Source organism: Pipistrellus hanaki (genome assembly GCF_964339955.1).
Source record: "Pipistrellus hanaki genome assembly, chromosome: 3".
NCBI classification, from domain to species: Eukaryota; Metazoa; Chordata; class Mammalia; order Chiroptera; family Vespertilionidae; genus Pipistrellus; species Pipistrellus hanaki.
The window spans coordinates 187263021-187284835 of NC_140505.1; the positions used below are offsets into that span (position 1 = coordinate 187263021).

General features: G+C 51.7%; 2 protein-coding genes across 2 annotated transcripts; one reads left to right on the forward strand and one right to left on the reverse strand.

Moving 5' to 3' along the window:
- Nucleotides 1-2152: 2152 nt before the first annotated feature.
- Nucleotides 2153-21184, reverse strand: POLDIP3 (DNA polymerase delta interacting protein 3). Its single transcript, XM_084878165.1, has 9 exons — nt 21030-21184; nt 12860-13250; nt 12135-12221; nt 9943-10038; nt 8738-8917; nt 8164-8241; nt 7558-7687; nt 5116-5182; nt 2153-4188 (listed from the first exon to the last, which is right to left on the reverse strand). The coding sequence occupies exons 1-9, from the start codon at nt 21086-21088 to the stop codon at nt 4011-4013; spliced, it is 1266 nt and encodes a 421-aa protein (XP_084734291.1). The 5' UTR covers nt 21089-21184; the 3' UTR covers nt 2153-4010.
- Nucleotides 15274-17553, forward strand: LOC311619597 (large ribosomal subunit protein eL27-like). The gene has a single exon (XM_084878199.1). It carries the CDS (start codon nt 17092-17094, stop codon nt 17500-17502), a length of 411 nt encoding a protein of 136 aa, XP_084734325.1. The 5' UTR covers nt 15274-17091; the 3' UTR covers nt 17503-17553.
- Nucleotides 21185-21815: the final 631 nt, after the last annotated feature.

The following is a 21815-nucleotide window of genomic DNA, read 5'->3' on the forward strand; positions in this document are numbered from 1 at the left end:
ATTTTGCAGTTTTCAAAATATAATTTTTGCATTTATTTTGTTAAAACCTTTTTCAAAATATATTTTTATTGATTTCAGAGAGGGAGAGGGGGAGAGAGAGAGATGGAAGCATCAATGATGAGAATCATTGATCTGTTGTCTCCGCCATGTTCCCTATTGGGGATCAAGCCCACAACCTTGGATATGTGCCCTCCAGCTGAATGGAACCCGGGACCCTTCAGTCCGCAGGCCAAAGCTCTATCCACTCAGCCAAACTGGCTAGGGCTATTTTGCTAAATTTATGTGTATTTTCTTTTTTAAAAAAATGCATTTTATTGATTTTTTACAGAGGAAGAGAGAGGGATAGAGAGTTAGAAACATCGATGAGAGAGAATCCTTGACCGGAATCGAACCCGGGACCCTTGAGTTTGCAGGCCGATGCTCTATCCAATGAGCCAAACCGGTTTCGGCAGTATTTTATTCTTTTTGACACTATGCAGTGGATTTTTTTATTTTTTATTTTAGAGGATGTTTATTAAAGCTGGGGACAGTGAAACAAGGAAGGGTTGGGGAAATGAGCCTAGGCTGGGCTGCTTTGGCTCACTAAGAAGTCAGAGAAAAGGGGCCTTGGGGACAGGTTCAGGGGGTGGAATCGTTTTCTTAATTTCCTTTTTAGATTGTTTATTGCGATTATTAACAATTGATTTTCTGCCCTGTAATGCTGTTGCTTATTTGGTTCTAGTAATCTCTTGGATTTCTTAGCATTTTCTGTATACAGACCATGTCATTTCAAATAGATACTTTTACTTCTTTCTTTCCAATCTGGATGCTTTTCCTTTCACCCGAATTGCCCTGGCTAGAACCTCTTATGTTAAACAGAAGTGATAAAAAGTGGACATCTTTGTCTCTTACTATTCCACGTGACCAAAGAACACACTGTAAATTCTGTTCTTTTACATTTGTGGAGATTTGCTGTATGGCCCAGGGCATGATCGATTTTTATGCTTGTTCCATGGGCATTTGAAAAGAATGTGTATCCTGTTGTTGGGGAGTATCCTGTTGATTGGATCCTGTTGGTTGATAAGTGTTAACTTCTTTATATATATATATATATATATATATATATACACACACACATATATATATATATATATATATATATATATATATAAATATACTGCCATTTCTGGGGGCACATACCTAGTCGGGAGTGTGCAGGAGGCAGCTGATCGATGTTCCTCTCTCATTGGTTTCTCTCCATCCCTCTCCCTTCCTCTCTGTAAAAAATTAATATATTTTTGAAAATTGGCTCAGTGGATAGAGCATCGGCCTGCGGACTGAAGGGTCCCAGGTTCAATTCTGGTCAAGGGCATGTACCTTGGTTGCAGGTGCATTCCCAGTAGGGGGTGTGCAGGAGGCAGCTGATATTTGTAACTCTCTATCCCTATCCCTCTCTCTGTAAAAAATCAGTATATTTTTAAAATATTAAAAAATGGTTGTTAGCCCTAGCCGATTTGGCTTGGTGGATAGAGCCTTGGCCTGTGGACTGGGTCCTGGGTTTAATTCTGGCCAAGGGCACATACCTGGGTTGCAAGATTGATCCCTGGTCCTGATTGGCAGGCAACCAATCAATGTGAGAGATGTTTCTCTATTGTCCCTTCCCCTCCTTTTCACTCTAAAAATCAATGGAGGCCCACCTGCCGTAGCTCAGCAGCTGAGTGTCAACCTATGAACCAGGTGGTCATGCTTCAATTCTGTCAGGGCACATGCTCGGGGTTGCGGCTCGACCCCCAGTGGGGTGTGCAGGAGGCAGCTGATCAATGATTCTGTTTTTCTCTCCCTCCCTCCCTCTGAAATCAATAAAAAATAAAGGTGTCCACAGGTGTGGAGTAACCACCACAAAGGGTGGTCACATCAGTAAAACTTAGTGTATTCATCCCACTGGTCAGGTGGCCACGCTTCTTCCTCAGTGAGGCACTTCAGGCCAAGAGGTGGAGCCTGTGCCAGGTGCTCCCAGCACCACTGCTCACCTCCTCAGCCGTGGAGTCAGGCTCGGTGAGTGCCGTGAGGGCCTCTGCTCCCAGGGCGGAGCTGGGGATAGGAAAGCCACGGCAGACAGCTGCTTCTGGTTAAGGCCACTTAGTAAAACTTGTAAGAAATGACAGCTCAGAGGTAGGAATAACAAACTTTATTCAGAAATGTATAAGTAACAGAGTCTCCTCCATCCCTTAATGCCTCTTCCTCTTCTTTTGAACTAGAGACACAGATGGGGAAAGTAGGGGAGTGGGAAGTTAAGAGGGACACGAGGACTGGCCCACCTCCTTCTCTTTCGTTTTCCACGATGCCATCCTGTAGACTAGGGGAGACAAATGAGCTTCACCCCACAATGGACCACCCAGAGACCGGGCCCAGGTGACCAGGTGGCTGCAGCTAGCTCAACGACACTCTGCTACCAGAGCAGCCTGGCCTAGCACTGGGAGGAGGGAGGGCAACACCACGCAGGCAGACATTTACCACCTCTGCTCGGAGCAGAGTCTGAGCGTGGCCTACTGTGCTCCAGGCCGCAGAACGAGGCCTACACCTTGGATGCTCTCTTGGGTCAACAGTTTCGGGACGTGTAGGAGGAATGTCTTCCAGCTGCTCAAGAGAATACATCTGTACCCATTCAAAGGGGAAAAGGGAACAAGAGCTGCCTCCTTGCTGAAACCGGTTTGGCTCAATGGATAGACCGTTGGCCTGTAGACTGAAAGGTCCCAGATTCGATCTCAGTCAAGGGCATGTACCGTGGTTGCGGGCACATCCCCAGTAAGGGGTGTGCAAGAGGCAGCTGGTCAATGATTCTCTCTCATTGATGTTTCTAACTCTCTATCCCTCTATCTTCCTCTGTAAAATCAATAAAAATATTAAAAGAAGAAAAAAAAGAGCTGCCTTCTTTACAAACCAGAAAGGGAGCACACCAAGCACATTCCTTGGACTCGCCAGGCCTGTGCAACCTCGGAGCTGGGTCCAAACCTTGGGCCTTCCTGCTTGACAGACCCACCCCCTACCCCCTTTGCCAAGGCAGGAAAAGACCCCTCTGCTCAGGGACCGATGGGCCACTTACAAAGGTGGAAGCTGCATGTGTGCTCCCAGAATCCCTGCTGTCCTGCAGACATCCGAGGCCAGAAAGCCAGGAGCAAGCCAACAGCTCCCCTCCTAATAACCCTCCGAACCCCGGGCCACAAACTAGGGGAGAGCTGCCGTTACCGCAGAGCCAGGTGTGATGAGCTCTGGCTAGTGAAGACTTGCGGGACCAGCAAGCCCTCCCAGCAGTAATAACCGGAGGCCGAGAGAACTGGGGTGGAGCACTTGGCCTAACCCTGGGAAAAGGGACACGTGACCTCAGGATGAACTGAGCTGCCGAAACAGCATGGCCCGCCAGGCATGAGGTGTGGTGCACACTTCCTGGCAGAGCGGCAGCCTCACCCTGCCCCTGCCAACAGGGCCCTCCGGACCGCCCTGGTGTGGAGACAGTTGTGGAGAGAGGACAAGAGCCTGTGACCTGGATGCCCACCCAGGCCCCTGCGCTGGCCAGGCCAGTGAGCGGCACAGCTCTGGAGCTGACCCGGCTCCCATTAGGATGGTGGAACGCCCATCCTCCACTTAGTTCGAAAACGTTAAAAAATAAACAGGAGGAAGCCCCTCGCCCTGGAAACTGCAGTCTCCTTCCAACAGCCCGCCCGGTAAGCCACGGAGCCACAAGAAATCACGCAGAGAGTCCAGAACGCCGTTTTCAGGAAAGAAGCTGGTTTGGAGCGGAGGTCGGGGGAGAGACAATCTGAACAACACAAACCTACCTTGGAGAAGATGGAGGGGAGGAAACACTCAGGAAACGTTAACGTACAGAGCACAGGGGAGGACATGACAGGAGGGGGTCTGTCCAGTGGGAGCTCTTGCCCCTGCCTGGGCCTCCAGTCCAACGGCCCGTCGGTCACAGCTTTCTTTGGGAACAGAACCCCCCTCCTGCCCCGCTCTGGCTGCCTGCTCCCCGCTCAAAGTTTGATTTTGAATTCTGTGGGCTGCGTGGTCACAGAGGCCCCCGAGGACTTGAAGAGCGCCTTCAGGATGGTGTCGGGGTCCACCTCGGCCGGAGGGTTGGAGGCGGCGGCAGAGTTCGCCCTGCGAGGCAGCTCGCTCTCCTTTCTCACCGAGGGGCTGTCACTCAGCCGCCTGTGGGCAGAGAAGAGCCAAGATCCTTGTCAGTTTCCGAGACGCACAGGGGCCCCGGTTCACCGAGCTGTTACCAGCTAGGCCCGAATGCAGTGCTCTCTGCGGCCTACCACCCATCTGCAGCAGACCTACCACCTTTCTTGTGTGCTGAGGAGGTGCAGCCTGCTGCCAGCTTAGAAAATACACATCTCTCAGGGATGTCACACACACATTAGCATGCGATACATTCTGAGAAGTCTCGAAGCAAAGAAATGTTTAACTCTGTTCAGCCCAATGGTTCTCAAACTTCTTAGGTCATAGGACACACACATTTCGGAATACAATTTAGTCCTGGAATAAAGCTTAAGAAACTTGTCCAAATCACACAATTCAATATCTAGGATTTACATTCCGGGCTTTCTAAATTTCAGTCTACTTCAGGCCTGCCCGCCCTACCCTGCCCGCCTTGGCGAATCTCACATCTTCCCAGGTCTCCGCCTCCTTGTCTGTAAAAGGACAGCCTACACGCGAGGCACCGCAGTCCTGTGCCCGGCACGCACGCCCAGACGTCTGACACAGAACGAGGGCAGCAGCCAGCAGCGTCTCCATCAGTCAGTCACAGGAGGTGGGGCTCGCTGTCCCCTTGGACAGTACACCCAGTTTTGCAAAGGGGGACACATCTGGCCTGCTCTCCACTTTCTTCTCAGTGTTTTTAGATTATAGGCTGGGAACAGGTTTAATGCTAGCCCGTGAGGCCAAACCCCTGTGGAAAAGGCGAGACCAGCCTCTTTGTACAAAGCTGAGCACCCTGTCTGCCTGCCTGCCTGCCAGAAGAGCACAGGAAGTGGGATGAGCTGTGTGCAGGCCCTGCCCCCGTCAGGACAGAGGCGATCGGGCAGTCAGGCGGAGAAAGCTCCACCGCCCCGGCACGGCCGCCTGTGGACTTACAGCAGGATGGGCTGGTCGGAGGTGATGACGTTCCCGTTCATGTGAAGGTTGCACTTCATTGGCTGCCCTGAAAAACCAAGAGAAGGCTCTGCCAGAGACCACTCTCCTCACACAGAAGGACAAGGCTGCCACCTCAACACGGGGCCAAACACCCACCACAGAGCTGCTAGATTCTGAAGCAAAACCGGAGACTGAGAGAATCCCAGTGTGTGAGTCCGTGAAACCTCGGCAATAACAGCACCGAGAAGCAAACTGCAACAGACCTGCTTCAACCGGGGGGGGGGGAGAACCAGGACTCGGTGTGAAGCAATTAGTAAGAGAAAATGCTATGCTATGGAATTCAGTGCAAAGAGGATTCAAAAGTATACGGACAGGCTTCCACTTTGTCTACGAAAGATTAATTGTGCTGAGTACTACACTCCCAATGTACATAGAATAACAAAAAAGAATAAGATCAAGAAAATTTTTAACGTAAACATTAAAAACAGAACAGCACAAAAAGAGGGGATGGAGTCATAGAGAAGTGACGTTTCTCTCTCAGTGGAATGAAGTTAGTATTAATTTGAAATAGATGCTGATATATTCTATCTACTGGAGATTAGACTCAAAGATACAAAAAAGTTGAAAGCAAAAGGAGATATTTATCACCCAAACAGCAACCCTAAGAAACGTGGAGTGGCTATATATCAGCTAAAATAGACATTAAAACGAAAAACGTTACTAGAGACAAAGAGGAATGTTTTGTAAGTGATAAAAGGGGTCATTCCACCAGAAGAAAACAATTAGAATGATTGTAAACATTTATGAAACTAACAAAGGCTCAAACACATGAAGCAAAAGCTGACAGAAGTGAGAGGAGAAGTAAACGAACACAGTTGAAGGTTTCAGTTCCGCACATCCAGTAACGGGCGTCTTGTCCCACATACCCAGGACAAAATTTGGAAAACTCACAAATATAATATATGGAAATTGAGCAAAACAACCCAAAATAACCAATGGGTCAAAAAAGAAAAACACTAGGTAACCAGAAAATACTTTGAGATGAATGAAAATAAAAACACAACATATCAGTACTCATGAGCTGTGGCTAACGCAGTGCTGAGAGGGAATAAATCTCTCTAAATGCACATGTTAAAAAAGGAGTGAAAAGACAAACCACATATTGGGAGAAATTATTGACAAGCCATTTATCTAAGAGACCTATATCAAGAATACATAAAGAGCCTTGGCCTGAATGGCTCAGTGGATAGAGAATCAGCCTGTGGACTGAAGGGTCCTGAGTTCAATTCTGGTCAAGGGCAGGCTCCAGGGCGAGTGCAAGAGGCAACCAATTGATGTTTCTCTCACATCGATATTTCTCTCTCTCTCTAAAAATCAATGGAAAATACCCTCGGGTGAGGATAAAAAAAAAAAAAAGAAAAAAGATATTGAAATAAAAAAGGATAAATAATAAATTCTTAAAAAAAAAGAATATATAAAGAACTCTTACAACTCAGTGATAAAAGACAATTCAAAAAGTAGGCAAAGATTCTGAATAGACATTTCTCTAAGGGAGATACACAAATGGCCAAAAAGCACACGACGAGATGCTCAACATCATCAGTTAGTAGGGAAATGCAGACTGAACTCCCGGTGACCGTGCTCCCGTGGTTTCTGCCCCTCCGCTGCAAGCACAGGGCCTCGCTCCCCAGGAACGACTCAACACACACCGAGAGCACAAATGGGTGGACAGGAGGGCTGCAGCAGACAGCGTTCCGCTCTAGGCCGCCCCGAGATGAATAACGGGGAGTCTGCACTCAGTGAAATCAGTGGTTTACTCACTGAAAGCAGAGCTCACTGGGTGCCAATAGTTAGATGAGGCCGAGACCGGTTTGGCTCAGTGGATAGAGCATCAACCTGCAGACTGAAGGGTCTCAGGTTCGATTCCGGTCAAGGGCATATACCTTGGTTGCGAGCACATCCCCAATAAAGGGTATGCAAGAGGCAGCTGATCGATGGTTCTCTCTCATCGATGTTTCTGACACTCTATCCCTCTCTCTTCCTCTCTGTAAATAATCAATAAAATATATTAAAAAAAATAGTTAGATGAGGCGCCAGGCCAGTAAGTAGGCTGTGTCCTAGCACTGAGCAGACCAGCAGCTAGCAGGGGAGGCTACGGCTCACAGCACTGCCGAGACTCCTCAAGAGGACCATCCACGGAGCAGGTGTTCCCCTGCTAGCTCAGGTGCCAGGCGAGGGGAAACCCAGGGCTGGTGGGACAGGAGCTGGCAGCTCAGCACCACAGAGACCGCACCTCCCTGCCTGCTCTCGCACAGAGGGCCCAGCGGTGAGCGCACCAGGACACCCTCCCTCGCTGCAGAGGGAGGCTTGCTCGGAGGCCTGCTGCCCGGCAGTAAGCAGTGAGGAGGGGGAAGTGGAAGTAGCTGCTTTCTCCCGCCTTACCGTCCAGACACCGGTTGTTATATTTCTTATAGGCAGTGATGGCATCATCCTTCTTCACAAAAACCACCTCTGCTACCCCCGGATGGACCAGCCGGGCCCGCTTCAGGGCTCCACATACACAGAAAAGCTCCTGCAAAGCAGAGGGGACAGGGTCAGCGGAGAAGTTCAGGCCATCGTCCTGCCTGCCAGTCACACACTGCGAGGGCTCTGGGTTGGCTGGTGGCCGCACTATGGCGGAATGTGCCCACGATTTCAGGGAAGCTCCACTCCAGGGGGTGTTCCTGGGACACACAGGCCCAGCATGGACCAGAAGGGGACAAGCTGTGCAGAAATGAGAAATGGGCCTGAGCTCACAGCCATGGGTCGTGTGGCCCATAGTCCTCCTGCCTTGGTGCCCGCTTCCTTCGTCAATGGGGTAGCAGTTATGGAATTTCTCTGACAACTCTGACAGGAGAATGAATGTGGGGGCTTATCGAATAATGACAGTGGCGAGTATGCTGCACAGGAACCTGTTAGAAATACATTCTGGAGCTCTACGTGGAGCGCCCCATTCCACTGACCCGGAAGTGGCTGGGATGGGAAATTCCGGCAGGGCCTAATACTCACCACAATGTCCTCCTCGGTGACCCTAGGGTGTAGGTTATTCACAGTCATCTTGGTCCCTTCCAAAGGGCTGAGGACAGGCTGCCGCAGACAAGAGTGTTACCGGAAGGCAGAGGACAGCTGGGCTCAACCGCAGAACTCGCTCTAGGCAAGTGGCCTGGAGGCCCACCTCCTACTGGAGACCTCAGCGCCCATCGCGCCCCTCCCCAGGCTAAGGGGTGAAGCCTCTTGCTTCCAATAAGCAGAGCCCTCTCAGGCGCCTGTGCCTCTGCCTGGGATGCCTCTCCTATTTCCAGACCCACCAGCTCAGCCTTCCCGGCTGTGCCCAGTGGACTCAGCTGCGCTCTCCTCAGCCTCCAGCAGCTCTCTGAGCACAACTGTTGCATCACCAGACAGAAGCTCAGGGGCCGCTGGGTCTTGGTTTGCTCATTAGTAAAACGGGGGTGGCAGTGCCTACCTCAGAGAGGCGCTGTGAGGACGCAACAGGGTGCACAGAGCACATTGCCCACCCAGCACAGGCTGACTCTCTACGGGTGTGATCATTTCACTTCCTCCTCCACCTTCACCTCCACCTCACCTCAGCAGGCGGCAGCTCTTTGGGGGTGTCCTCCTTGTTCACTAGTGTCCGGGACATGCTGGTCAAGGCTTTTGTTCGGACCGAGGCGGGGAGCACAGGAGCTGTGTACGCGTCATTCTGCACCACTTTGGTGAGGGGGGGGGCCTTGGACATGGACAGCTTGGAACTGCTCAGCCCGGCCTAAGGAAGAGGCAGACAGGAAGGAACCGGAGAGGCCAGCGAGCTGAGTGCCCAGGTAGGGACTGACAACCGCCACCCGTGAGCCCCCACCGTTCCCCAATCCCATTAGTGGCCTGAAGCCAAAAGGCTGCCAGTGACATCCCCAGGGAAGGAGAAGGGGAAGAAACACAGCCTGCACACGCGCTCACAGGAGCCCCTTTGCAGGGGGAGCAGTCCTTGGCGAGAAGCTGACACGCAGCCCTGACCAGGATCCACAGGCTCACTCATACCGGTTAGACCGCCTTTACCTGAACGAGTCTGACATGCTTTAGACTTTATAAAAACCCAATTTGGGGCTGGTCGGAAGGTCAAAAGCTTGGGATCAAGTACATTTCTACATATGCTTCTATCACAATGGACTGATCAGCTCCAGGCTGGCTGGGCCTAAGAACCCGCTCCGAAGAAGGCCCAGACTCCGTTTCCTGCTCCCTGTTCTGGCTCTACAGGGGCACCAGACACAGGCCTGGCCCGAGCAGCTCCCAGAATGCCAGGGGACATGCAGACCTCCGAGATGTGCCCGACGTTGCCTTCTCTCCTGTGCTGCAGTATCTGACCAGAACCCTAGTGTAGCAAGCTTTTCCTGCAAGACTGCACTGGTGGGTGAGGTTCAGACTGCTTTGCTAACCCACTAACCAAGGGAATCCAGATTAAGAGCAGAGGGAAGGGGAGCACATAGAATGCCCCGCTGGAAATGAAAGAACATGGGTTCCTCCCTTGGGGTCAGCACGTTTCTCACGAAGCGTCTCAAACCTGAACCAACAGGGAGCTGGAGCCCTGCACCTCACGACCTGTGGGACCTTGAACAAGTCACTAGACACTCGGGTCTCGGTATTGATAAAAGGAGGGGTTGGACTAGTTCCAGTTCTGAAAATCTTAAGACCCAAATGAAGAACTATATCGGGAGTCGAAAGGCCAATTCTCCACCACCGCTACCATCCAACTAATCAGTCACACAGCCAGTGTCGGCAAAACACAGAACACCCTACCATGTGGTGCAGAAAGCTGCTGGAGGCTGTCAGCTTTGTCTGTTTACTAGGAATGGGAGTTGCAATGTCATCGTCTTCATCCAGGTCGTACAGATTCTGAAAATCAATCAATATAAGCTCATGTGGCCTCCAGGCTGCCAACAGCATCGGGAGCGGGACGGAGGGAGAGGGCTGCGGAGCAGTGGAGGTGGCGGGAGCAGGGCGTGTGGGTGCCTGAGGAGCTGAGACTCAGGTCCTGACAGGTGGCTCCCGCCCACAGGGGCAGAGAGGGTGCTGCGGCTCCCAGGCACATCCTTTCTACAGGTGGCCACGGCCTAGGAAGAGTCCCCAATGGCTGCTCACACCCTTTGGCTTGGAGAGCCCGCCCTGGCATCTGGCCTACGGAAACAAACCCAAACCCCAGGGAGAACGCCACCCACAAAGATGCCAGAGTTTCTAACAGTGAGAAGTACAGTAAAATGGTTAAAACCAACCGGAATGTCAGCTCGATGGCTTATGTGGTTATAAACCAGTTAACTGCCACGCGGCCAAATGGAAACCATTCCGCCTGCATCTATAGATGCTATGGCATATAAAGGGTTAAAAAAGGTTTGTTTGTTTTTTTTACAATAAATGTAAACACAGAAAAATGCTTGAGTTATAAAGTGAAAAAGGAATGATACAGAATCGGATTAAGAATATAACCATAGCCGGGCTGGCGTGGCTCTGTGAGCATCAACCCATGAATCAGAAGGTCAGGGTTCGATTCCCGGTCAAGGGCACATGCCGGGGTGGCAGGCTCGATCCCTAGAAGGAGACATGCAGGAGACAGCCGATTCATAACTCTCTCTTCTCATTGATGTTTCTCTCTCCCATCCTGTCTGGAATCAATAAAAATATATTAAAGAAAGAAAAAAGAGCCGAAACCGGTTTGACTAGTGGATAGAGCGTCGGTCTGCGGACTGAAAGGTCCCAGGTTCGATTACGGTCAAGGGCATGTACCTTGGTTGTGGGCATATACCCGGTGGGGGGGTGTGCAGGAGGCAGCTGATCGATGATTCTCTCTCATCAATGTTTCTAACTCTCTATCCCTCTTCCTTCCTCTCTGTAAAAAATCAATAAAATATATTTTTTTAAAAAGAAAAGAAAAAAGAATATAACCACAGCTACAACTATGCAATAATTAAATAATAATGTCATTTAGAAAACAGGAAGGAACAGGGCAGAATTTCAACAATGGTTGGCTTAGGACAGTGGTCAGCAAACCGCAGCTCTCGAGCCACATGCGGCTCTTTGGCCCCTTGAGTGTGGCTCTTCCACAAAATACCAAGGCCTGGGCAAGTCTATTTTGAAGAAGTGGCATTAGAAGAAATTTTAGTTTAAAAATTTGGCTCTCAAATGAAATTTCAACCGTTGTACTGTTGATATTTGGCTCTGTTGACTAATGAGTTTGCCGACCACTGGCTTAGGAGAACAGGAGCATAGGAAACTTCTGCCGAAACCCGTTTGGCTCAGTGGATAGAGCGTCAGCCTGCAGACTTGAAGGGTCCCGGGTTCAATTCCGGTCAAGGGCATGTACCTTGGTTGCGGGCACATCCCCGGTGGGGGGTGTGCGGGAGGCGGCTGATTGATGTTTCTCTCTCATCGATGTTTCTAGCTCTCTATACCTCTCTCTTCCTCTCTAAAAAATCAATAAAATATATATTTTTTAAAAAGCAACTTCTTCTTCTTAATCTTTCTCTAGTTTGTAAATTTTCTGTATTAAGCACAATTTTAAAGATTTTTTTTCCCCCAATTTGCTTCTGCCTCTTCTCTCTCTCTCCTCAGTTGTAAAACCTCTCCTTTAAAAAAGAAAAATGTACTTTATTGATTTTTTTTACAGAGAGGAAGAGAGAGGGATAGAGAGTTAGGAACACTGATGAGAGAGTAACATCGATCAGCTTCCTCTTGCACACCCCCTACTAGGGATGTGCTCGAAATCAAGGTATATGCCCTTGACCGGAATCGAATCTGGGACCCTTGAGTCCGCAGGCCGACGCTCTACCACTGAGCCAAACCGGTTAGTAAAATTTCTTCTTAAAACTCATAAAATACAATCAAATGTAATTCTTCCCAATTCTTCAAATTGTGAACCTTGAAGTAGCATCAGTTAATCCACCCAGCAGGTCCAATCAAAACACATTTGTGTACACACACACACACACACTCTCTACCTGTCTGGCCTGGTGATTGTTGACGACGTTAATCCTCATTCCAGCAGGATGGGCGTGAGGTGGTGTCACGGCCTTCTGCTGTGGAACCTAGAAACACCCGCTGGTCACAATTCATCTCACAGGCCCCCATCCCTCTCCATGGTCACTCAACTTGAAATATGGGGGCACTCCGTTGGTCTTTGGTACAAGGCCCTACAGAGCGCCTCAGACCCAGAGGAGAGACAGGAAGCCTCGCCGTCCCAGAGATCACCTGGCGAGGCATGTGAGGGCTCAGCGAACGGCTCCGTGCACGCTCCCTGCTGCGCCGTGCCTGTCCCCAGCGTGTGGAGGAAACGCTCCTGCTTCCATCCCTGTGGGTGGAGGCTGTGCCGGCGGCCAGGCCCCGTGTGAGGAGCTGCGTAACTCCGGGCATAATTCACATCTCCGAGACCGGGGCTCTTGGATAAAACTGGGGCCTGAACCCCGGGTGCAGTGAGCAGTGCAGTGAGTGGGGGAGGTCACATATGGCAGTGCCTGCCGGTAGCACACGCTCCATAAACGTTTTGTCCCTCCCCCGCTAGCTCGCCTGGGAAAGGCACTCACTTCATTGGACCGGCCCGCTTTTACATAAAACTGGGCAATGCCCTGCCTTCCTCATACGGCTACTACACCCACCCAGCAATGCAAGGTTCCCCGAACACCCCTGACCGCTGCTCCCTGGGGCTTAGGACAAGAGCCATGCCTACCTGGATGGTTTTGGTGAGCTTCAGCGCGGGAGTCACCGTCCCGATGGGGGGGCTCATGAAGGAGGCAGGGGAGCTCCGCTTCAAGCTGAGCTTCTCCCGGGCATCGGCCACCTGGTGGGGCCTCTGGGGAGCCATGCTCTGCTGCTTGCGGGAGTTCAACATCTCTCTGGCATCCTGCACTTTCCCTTTGATCCGGAAACGAGCGTCTTTCTGCAAAAGCTTCTCTCGGGCATCCTTGACTCCCAGCTTGAGCCGGGCGTCCGAGAGGCCAATCTTCTGCCGGGCATCAAACTTCTGCTGGAAGGTGGCTGTGCGTGCCGGCTGGCTGAGGAAGCTCTGCTGGATCCCAACGTAAGAGCGGACGCCTCCAACTCCTGGTCTGACACTGAGCCTGCAAGAGAAAACTGTAACAGTGAGCCCAGCCGGCATGCTCAGGAGCTGAGCAATGACCTATGAACCTGGAGGTTTCGGTTCGATCCCCAGTCAGGGCACATTCCCGGGTTCAGCTTGAGCCTCAGTGTGGGGTGTGCAGGAGGCAGCTGATGAGTGATTCTCTCTCGTCGATGTTTCTATCTTTCTCTCCCCCCCTCTAACTTCCTCTGTGAAATCTATTAAAAAAATACATATTTAAAAAAATTTCATGCTTATGTGAATTCCTCATGTGCGTTAATCTGTCTCTGTTAATTTGATTAGCCCAGCTAGAAGAACTTCAAAGGTGGAAGGAAAGTAGTAAAGATATACTAGAGACCCAATGCATGAAATTCATGCAAGGTGGCCCTCGCAGCCCTGGCAAGGTTGTTCAGTTGTCTGTTTTCGTTAGCATATTGTTTTTATTATTATAGATTTTTAGCCCCCACTGGTTTTATTTTTTAATGATTTCAACTCCCTACATCTGTTGATGATGCCCATCACAGAAGAGTAACAGACTATCAGTTCACACTAGGAGCTGCTACTGAGGGCCTACTCATAAAACAGGGAAAAATAATCTGATCAATACGTAAGCTCCAGATAGATAAAACTGAAGTTAGTGGAAAGCACTCCAGATGAATCCTTCACTTATCAGGCACTGAACGCCCCCCTTTCCACTCCCACCTCCCCAAGCCAGAGGCCCTGGGCCCAGCAATCAAGTGACCAAAAGGGCAGGGCAAGGAACAGGTCTCCTGAGCTCTGACTTGGGGTGGAGGCACGCAGATAACCACCAGCTCCTGTTCTAGGAAAGCCCCCAGGCTGTGCGGGCACCACACGCAGGACACCTGCAGGGCGGCGGGCAGGCTAAGAGGCCGAGGTGTCTGGAAAGAGGAGTCCAAGGGCATTGTGGGCAGACGAGGGAACTGTCCACTAAGCCAGCTGGGGCTTCTTTGCTCTTGCGGTTCTGGCAGAAGGCACAGTAAGCTCCCGCCTTCCGTTCTTTCCCTTCCCTGTATCACTCCACAGCGTATCACTCCACAGCGGGACAAGCTCCCGTTAAGGCACTTACCATGCTGCATCACAATGATCTGTCTACAAGCCTGCACCCCCTGGGATGGACTAAGAGCTTCGCAGGGGCACACTCTGAGGCGCCTGACCAGTGTCTTCCTGGCACCAGGGGAATGACAAAGGCTCAGCTTTTTGATCCTGAGGCCCAAGCCCCTACAGGGCTCCTATCTATCATTAACCTTCCAGGCTCACGATCGCTGTTAGTTGCCATCACCTCATCTCCTCTGTAAGAATTAAATCACAGCGCTAGTAGCATGACTGAGACTGGACAGCAGGTCCACGTGACTCCAGAGCCCACAATCTTTCCATTGTAACAGGCCCCAAGCTCCCCTCCTTCCTACTCCAAGCCCCAGGGGAGGAGAGAGAGAGTGATGGCTGCCCCTGAAAGCGCTTCTCCTAAAGACTGCCTCGCAAGGCAGCCCTCTGTCCAGCCCACTGACCAGTCCAACACCTGCTGGGATCCTCCCAGCTCCTCCCCACGCAGCCAGAGCACAGAGAAACCAGGGCTCACCCTAAAAATGGGCCGCACAGGATCGTGCCTGCCCAAGTAGGGGCATTACAAACAGAACCAGGCTGCATGTGAGCACGTCCACTGGGGGGTCAGACACGTCCTAATCCAAAGGCGAGCCTGTCCTGAAGATTTCCTTCCTCCGTCTGCCTTCCCCTAACCCCACCTCCTCCCTTCACCAGGACCCTCATTACCAAAGGTCCCTGACATTCGTAGCTAAAGGAGGAGATGCTCTTATCATGTGGTGCCCCCTGTGACTTTACAATACCATGAAATTGGGCAAATCTAGCCTCCATGCCCTCAATGACACTTTCAACAAAGAAAACAATGCCCATAAAATAGGGGGCAAAAAGATAACCAACTGAAAGTGATTGTTTTGAATAAAAGAACAATGAGCTTCTTCCTTTTTTTTTTTTTTTTTTTTTAAATTAAGTAGCTTTTATTCACAATCACCAAAATCTGAAAACACACCAAATGCCAACTGTCAGGTAATACATTATGATACACATTATGATATATCCATACAAAATATTACTCAGCGGTAAAAAGGAATGAACTATTGATACACCAAGCAACACAGATGAAACTCAAAAACACTGTGCTGAGTAAAAGAAGCCAGACATTAAGATTTCATATTAAAAGACTCCATTTCTATGAAGTTCTAGAAAAGGAAAGCATCTGTAGCAAACATGTCAAACTCAAAAGGCTAACACAGGCCAAATAAACAAGATATGTGGTAAGGGGCTGCGAGTTTGACATGCTTCATCTACAGTAACAGTAATCAGAGCAGTGGCTACAGAGAGAATGAGATGCTTGAAAACAAATTTCATATATCTGAACAGAGAATGGAGAAAAGGACAAATTAGTAAGCCTACTTAGGAGGGGCAATGGCGAGTAGGCCTCTATAACCTTATTTATTCATACTCAACAATCTCCCTTTCTGATGATCAGTAATGGCTCTTAAGCACTCTGCTGAGAATTCACAGGAGTCTATGGTTGCTAAGCAATGCCTGCCATGGCCACACAGGGGCACTGGCCAGCAGGGTGCATGAAAGATTCCATAAAGATGGTCTCAACTAACAGTCCTGAGCCGTACTAAATGTCCATAGACTCTGACACACCTCCTTTAACCCTCACAACTCTGAGAATGAGGTTATCATCCACATTTCGTAGAGGAGAAAACTGAGAATCCCAACTGCAGAGCTATAATGGCGAAGGCTGGACTTGAACTTCACTGTAGCTAGTTAAAGGCCCAATAAATTAAGCCTGGGTCAAAAATAAAGGCCAGGCCTTGAAGAGCTAAGGCAGGGTGGGTACTGTCCCAGGCTAAGGAAAAGCAGGACGTCGGTCCTGAGAGGGAGAAAGCTCTCTGTGGCTGAGGGTGAGTGCACACACTGGGGACCCACACACCGGACTGCTTGTCGGCAAGAAGGACCACCAAAAACACCAGCCTTGAGCTCCGGTGCCTCAATGTGCAGGCTTTTCTAACCACCGCTCCTCCTGCAGGAAAGGACAGCCATTCAGCCCAGCAGGTAGCAGCAGTGACTATAAAGCAGGCATTAGTCATCAGGAATTTCCAAATAAACATTCCTGCTAAAGCAGGTCTCTAAAACATGGAGTCAATTAGAGTACCTCCTGCCCAAGAACTGCTGAGGGTCCCTAACGGAGCCCAGCCTCCCTCAGCGGAGCCCTGGTCTGGCCCCAACTTGCAGCCGCACCTCCAAATGCAGGCTCTCGGAGGTTCCTGTCCTCAGTGAACGTTGGCAGAGGCAGCGGGACATGTTAAACAAGTCTCTAACTGCCCACCTTGTCACGCCCCAACCCGGGCCCGCTGCATGGCCTCAGCCGTTTGCCAGGTCCTCCGGGCCCTGGGAAGAGAGCTGTGCATTAGGAGGGCAAATGCCCCGCTGGGTCTAAGCTTTCTCCCAGACCCCACTGGAGCCGGGACACGTGATGCCCAAAAGGGTCTGTGTGGGCCGGAGGCCTCGCTCTCCTGGCTCTATCTGTGGAGCGCAGGGTGGCAGCTGGCTCTGACCGAAGTCCAGACCCAAGGATTCAGGCCAATGGCGGGCATGGATTGTTACAAAGTGGATTTAACCCCTGGGGATCTCTGGGTTACAGTACAAGTGTGCTGAGGTCATCTTTGTAGGGAGAAAACACAGTTTCGTCCCATTACCCTGGGTCAACTGTGAATTAGGTGCTTTATTATTAATTTTTTCTGCTCTAGGCCTGAGTGGCTGCGTACGAAATGGGCAAGTTTATGAAACCCGGGAAGGTGGTGCTGGTCCTGGCCGGACGCTACTCTGGACGCAAAGCCGTCATCATAAAGAACATTGACGATGGCACCTCGGACCGCCCCTACAGCCATGCTCTGGTGGCTGGAATTGACCGCTACCCTCGAAAAGTGACAGCTGCCATGGGCAAGAAGAAAATTGCCAAGAGATCAAAGATCAAGTCTTCTGTGAAAGTTTATAACTACAATTACCTCATTCCCACAAGGTACTCTGTGGACATCCCCTTGGACAAAACTGTTGTCAACAAGGACGTTTTCAGAGACCCTGCTCTAAAACGCAAGGCCCGACGGGAGGCCAAAGTAAAGTTTGAAGAGAGGTACAAGACCGGCAAGAACAAGTGGTTCTTCCAGAAGCTGCGGTTTTAGATATTTTTTGTTTCTGTCATTAAAAATCCATAAAAGTAATAAATAAATAAATTTGGAACACTTCACAACTTTGCGTGTCATCCTTGCGCAGGGGCCATGCTATCTTCTCTGCATCATGCCAATGTTAGGATCCGTGTTGCTGAAGTGAGCACTGAGTTTAGGTACCTTAGGGACATAAAGACAAATAACCGCTAACCTCTTACCTTCCCAGAGAGTCCTGTGCAAATGTCTCATTTTCAATACTGATTCTTTCCCTCTGAGTTATGTAGTAATTAATTTTCCTCTGTTTTAGGCATCCATTTCCTTTATCCTTTTCAACAGAGAAACAAGCACGGAGGACCCAGACCAGGGCCCTGGCCTGAACTGAAAAGCTCTCCCACTCCCACCCTCCCTGGTTCCAAGGACCCCTCGCTCCGACAGGGCACGTGGCCCAGGGCTGCTCAGCTCCAACACTCAAGGCCCAGCTTTCCCACTGAGGCTGCCGCCAGCTCACCTCACCTCACACAGGGGCAGCGGGCAGACCGCTATCCCCAGGAGTAAGCTGATCGAACCAGCTGCTGTCTTGACAAACTCAATGAGCGACGCTCTCACGTGCAGAGGGAGAAGTGACCAGCTGGTGCCCAGTGCTGTCCTGAGGACACTCCCGATGGGTCTGAGCAACTGAGGTCACCGGAGATGTGCCATGCATGGGAAAAACAGTGCCTCACCATGGCCTGGATGAAGGAGCACTCAAAACTCTCCCCTCCCGTTCTGTAATTTCCACTTAATCAAGGAAAGCTCCGATAACTCACTGGAGTCAGGTAGTGATGATAGAGAATGGGGCCCAGGTAATAATGATGATAGTGACCCTTTCCTGACTTACCAGGTGCAATGGACATGAAACAGGAAGACTGTTTGTTCTTAAGTGTAAGCACATTCCATGCTCTGTGGGAAAGGGGTTATTTACACCCCACAGGCCGTCTTCTGCTATGCCCACCCAGAGGAAAGGCATTTTCTGAGACAATCGCAGGTTCTTCCTCAAGTTTTAAGATAAAAGTTCCTGGGACATCCATGCAATGTTAAACCAAAGTTCCCAGGAAGGAATCTCCTGGAGACCTGCCCGCAACCGAAGTACAAAAACCGGTTTTGGCAATATAAAAGTCTTAACAGCCCCCAAGGTTCCCTGGTGCCAGGTGCAGTCCGTCTCCTCCCCTTCCCCCTGCAAGTCCCAGGAACTCCCGGTTTCCGTGTCCAGGTTCTCCGGACACCGTGCAAGTGGGATCACACAGCGTGGAGCTGTTTGGCCTCTTCACTTGGCATAATGTGTTTAAGATTTATCCATGTTTTTGTATTTTATTACTGAGTTTCCCATTAAATGGTGGATTTTAATTCAATAAATAAATAAATAAAAATGGATTTATTTTAAATAAATAAACCGCAGCTTCTGGAAGAACCACTTGTTCTAAATAAATAAAAGCAGATTTATTCAAACACAGCATGCAGTCGTTCCTTTCACACTCCGCCTGCATTTCCCCCAATCCAGTCTGCACGTCACAGCAGAGCAGTTCTCACAGGAACTGCTGGTGTCCTCGGAGCACTAGGACTCTTAGAACACCTCTTAAGTACTTTAGATATTAATTCTCCTAGTGCCTGCTGGCAATAGCCTAATGGAGTCAGGGCTGCCCACACTTTATCCATAAGGAAATGGTTAAGGAACTTGCATCAGATTAATGGCAGGTGGGAGAAGCAGGGCCTGAACTCTGCATTCTGACTCTGGGCCCCAATGCATACCTCCCATGTTCCTCCTCCTCTAAGGCCCATGATAATTGCTACCACTTGCTGAACACTTACTACCTGGCACAAACTTTAAAATGTACTCTCACATTCTCATATTCACACCTCTCCCCGATCTACCAGCAACCATCATTACAAACGAGGAAGGTAGCCGAAATCGGTTTGGCTCAGTGGATAGAGTCAGCCTGCAGACTGAAAGGTCCCGGGTTCGATTCCGGTCAAGAGCATGTACCTTGGTTGCGGGCACATTCCCAGTAGGGGGTGTGCAAGAGGCAGCTGATCGATGATTCTCTCTCATCGATGTTTCTCTCTCTCCCTCTCTCTTCCTCTCTGTAAAAAATCAATAAAATATATTATTTTAAAAAAACAACAAAAACAAATGAGGAAGGTGCCAGCTCAGCAGTCATCCCGGCCAGGGAGACACAGAACCCCTCAGCGGGGCTGCAGGGACCAGGTGTGCTCCCCACGGACTCCCCACCCGCTTCCCTGCACCCCCCCCTCTCCCCACTACCAAACGCGAGACTCTGCGCACATGCACAGCCCAACAGTCCGGACCCACAGCAGGGCCCCTGCCCTCAGCACCGAGGAGAGGGGCTCCCTCAGCAACTACCCAGCAACAAGTGGCGGAGGAGCCAGCGCCAATGCTCCGCCAGTTCCCGGAGGAAAAAACCCAGGAGAGGAATGCTCCCGGAACTGAGGACATTAATACTGAGGGCGGGTCATGCGCCGGAAGCCGGGCGAGGTGCGGGCAGCTGGGCCGGGGTGGGGGGAGGCGGGCCTCATTTTATTTTATTTATTTAATTTTTTTTTTTTGTGAAACTCATTTTCGACAGCAAGGGAATGAATCTATCTTCTAGCCTCAACCACCGGGAGGTACTAAAATAAAACACACTCAACGGTATGTAACTTCACAGCCTGGCTGATTGCAAACAGTTCAACTACTGTAACGTGTGCGGGAACCGGGGCTCGGGCAGGCCGGAGGGGACCCGCACCGGAGGGGCCTGAGAGAGCGGGGCCCGGCCCGGCCCAGCCCCGTCTGAGAACCGGAGCTGCCGCCAGGGAAACGGCCGAGCCCCAACCCCTCCCCCGGCCCCCTCCCCCTGCCGAGGCCCCAGGGCGGCAATGGGAGCGCACACCCGCCCGCCGCGGCCTCGGACCCGGCACTCTTCCTCCGCCAGCCTCGAGCCCGCATCTGAGAAATGGGACATCGTGCCGGCCGGCCGCCGGGGCCGGGAACAGCACGGAGGCAAGGCGTCCTCGGCGCTCGGAGTTGCCGCAGCCCGCTCGCCGGCGGGGGACAGAGCGGCTCGGAGGGCGGTGGGCGCAGGAGGGGAGTGCGGTCCGCGCAGAGTCCGGCCGGGCGCTCCCCGCGCCGTCCGGTCTCTACCTCCAGGCCGAGCCCAGCCGCCGGGGAGCGGCCCGGGCGCCGTCCCGCCGGAGGGGCTGCGCCGGGGAAGCTCTCGGACCGGGGGCAGCCCCGCCCCCTGAGGGCACCCCGGCCGCTCCCACAGGCGCGCACCCCGGCCCGCCGCCGCCCGCGGCCCCCCGGCCCCCCGAAACAACGGCGCCTCCAGCCAGTGGGCGGCCGGCGGCCGGGCCTGTGGCGGCGGCGGCGGGGCCGGGCCAATGAGCGGCGCGGCTCCGGCAGGGGGCGGGCGCAGGAGGCCCTCGGTCGCCCCGGGCCGCTCCCTCCTCCACCCCGAGCCGCGCTAAGCCCCGGACCCTAAACCCCGAAGGGGGAAAAGGCCACTTACCTCCCCTTCGCCGCTGCTCCCCGTTTCCGGATGAGCTCGTCCAGGGAGATGTCCGCCATCTTACACCACGGAGCAGCCTGGATCCCCCTCACTCCTCGAGCCCGCCCCTTCAGTCGCTACGGAGGAATTGTTTCCGGCGCCTCCTCGACGAATTCTCGCGACAGTTCCGACGAGGCAAGAACCGGAAGTACACGGGCTGTGGGGACCGTGAGCCTTAGCGGCGCTAGCTGCGGATCTGCATACGAAGCGTGGGGTCATTATCATTTCTCTATTGTCCCCCCAGGACAAATAAAACGAAAAGCGACCTAGACTATTAACGAGGATTAAGATCAACTTTAAAGAAACGGGGATCTCAGTTTAACGGTCCACTGTTATACTCACCGTAGGACTAATGAGATTCGGAATCACCATGCAGCGAGCAGCGCAGGCGCCCCTCCATGCCTTAAACTTATGAGTAAGGAAAATAACGATTCGGGGTGACGCCCGAATCCTCACTGCGAATGTGAGACGAATTTTTGCGCGGGTAAAGGTTGCCCCTACGGTGACCCGCCTACTTTGCGGGATGCCTGGGTGCTGCGATCTGCCCGACCCCCTCGCGCTTAAAGAACAGGCTGGTGGGAGGGCGGCGGGGAGACTGGGCTTGGCGTCCTCACTGCAGTCTTCCGTGGGGTCCGGGAGTCCTTGGACTTCACCCGGTCTGCTTTCTCTGTGGCTGAGAAATCCAGAGAAGCTCGCTTTCTGAGGACCGCCCGGCTCACCCCGGGGGCCACCCCTGGCCCTGCAAAT

What these genes read in the sequence shown, in the direction of transcription:
- LOC311619597 (XM_084878199.1), top strand. Translation starts at nt 17,092, where the DNA reads ATGGGCAAGTTTATGAAACCCGGGAAGGTGGTGCTGGTCCTGGCCGGA.
- POLDIP3 (XM_084878165.1), bottom strand. Translation starts at nt 21,088, where the DNA reads ATGGCGGACATCTCCCTGGACGAGCTCATCCGGAAACGGGGAGCAGCG. An exon ending in AGCTCACCAAAACCATCCAG is followed by an intron (nt 12,222 to 12,859) that starts GTAGGCATGGCT and finishes GGGTGTTTCTAG; the next exon opens with GTTCCACAGCAGAAGGCCGT. An exon ending in AAGAGCTGCCGCCTGCTGAG is followed by an intron (nt 8,242 to 8,737) that starts GTGAGGTGGAGG and finishes TGTCTGCGGCAG; the next exon opens with CCTGTCCTCAGCCCTTTGGA.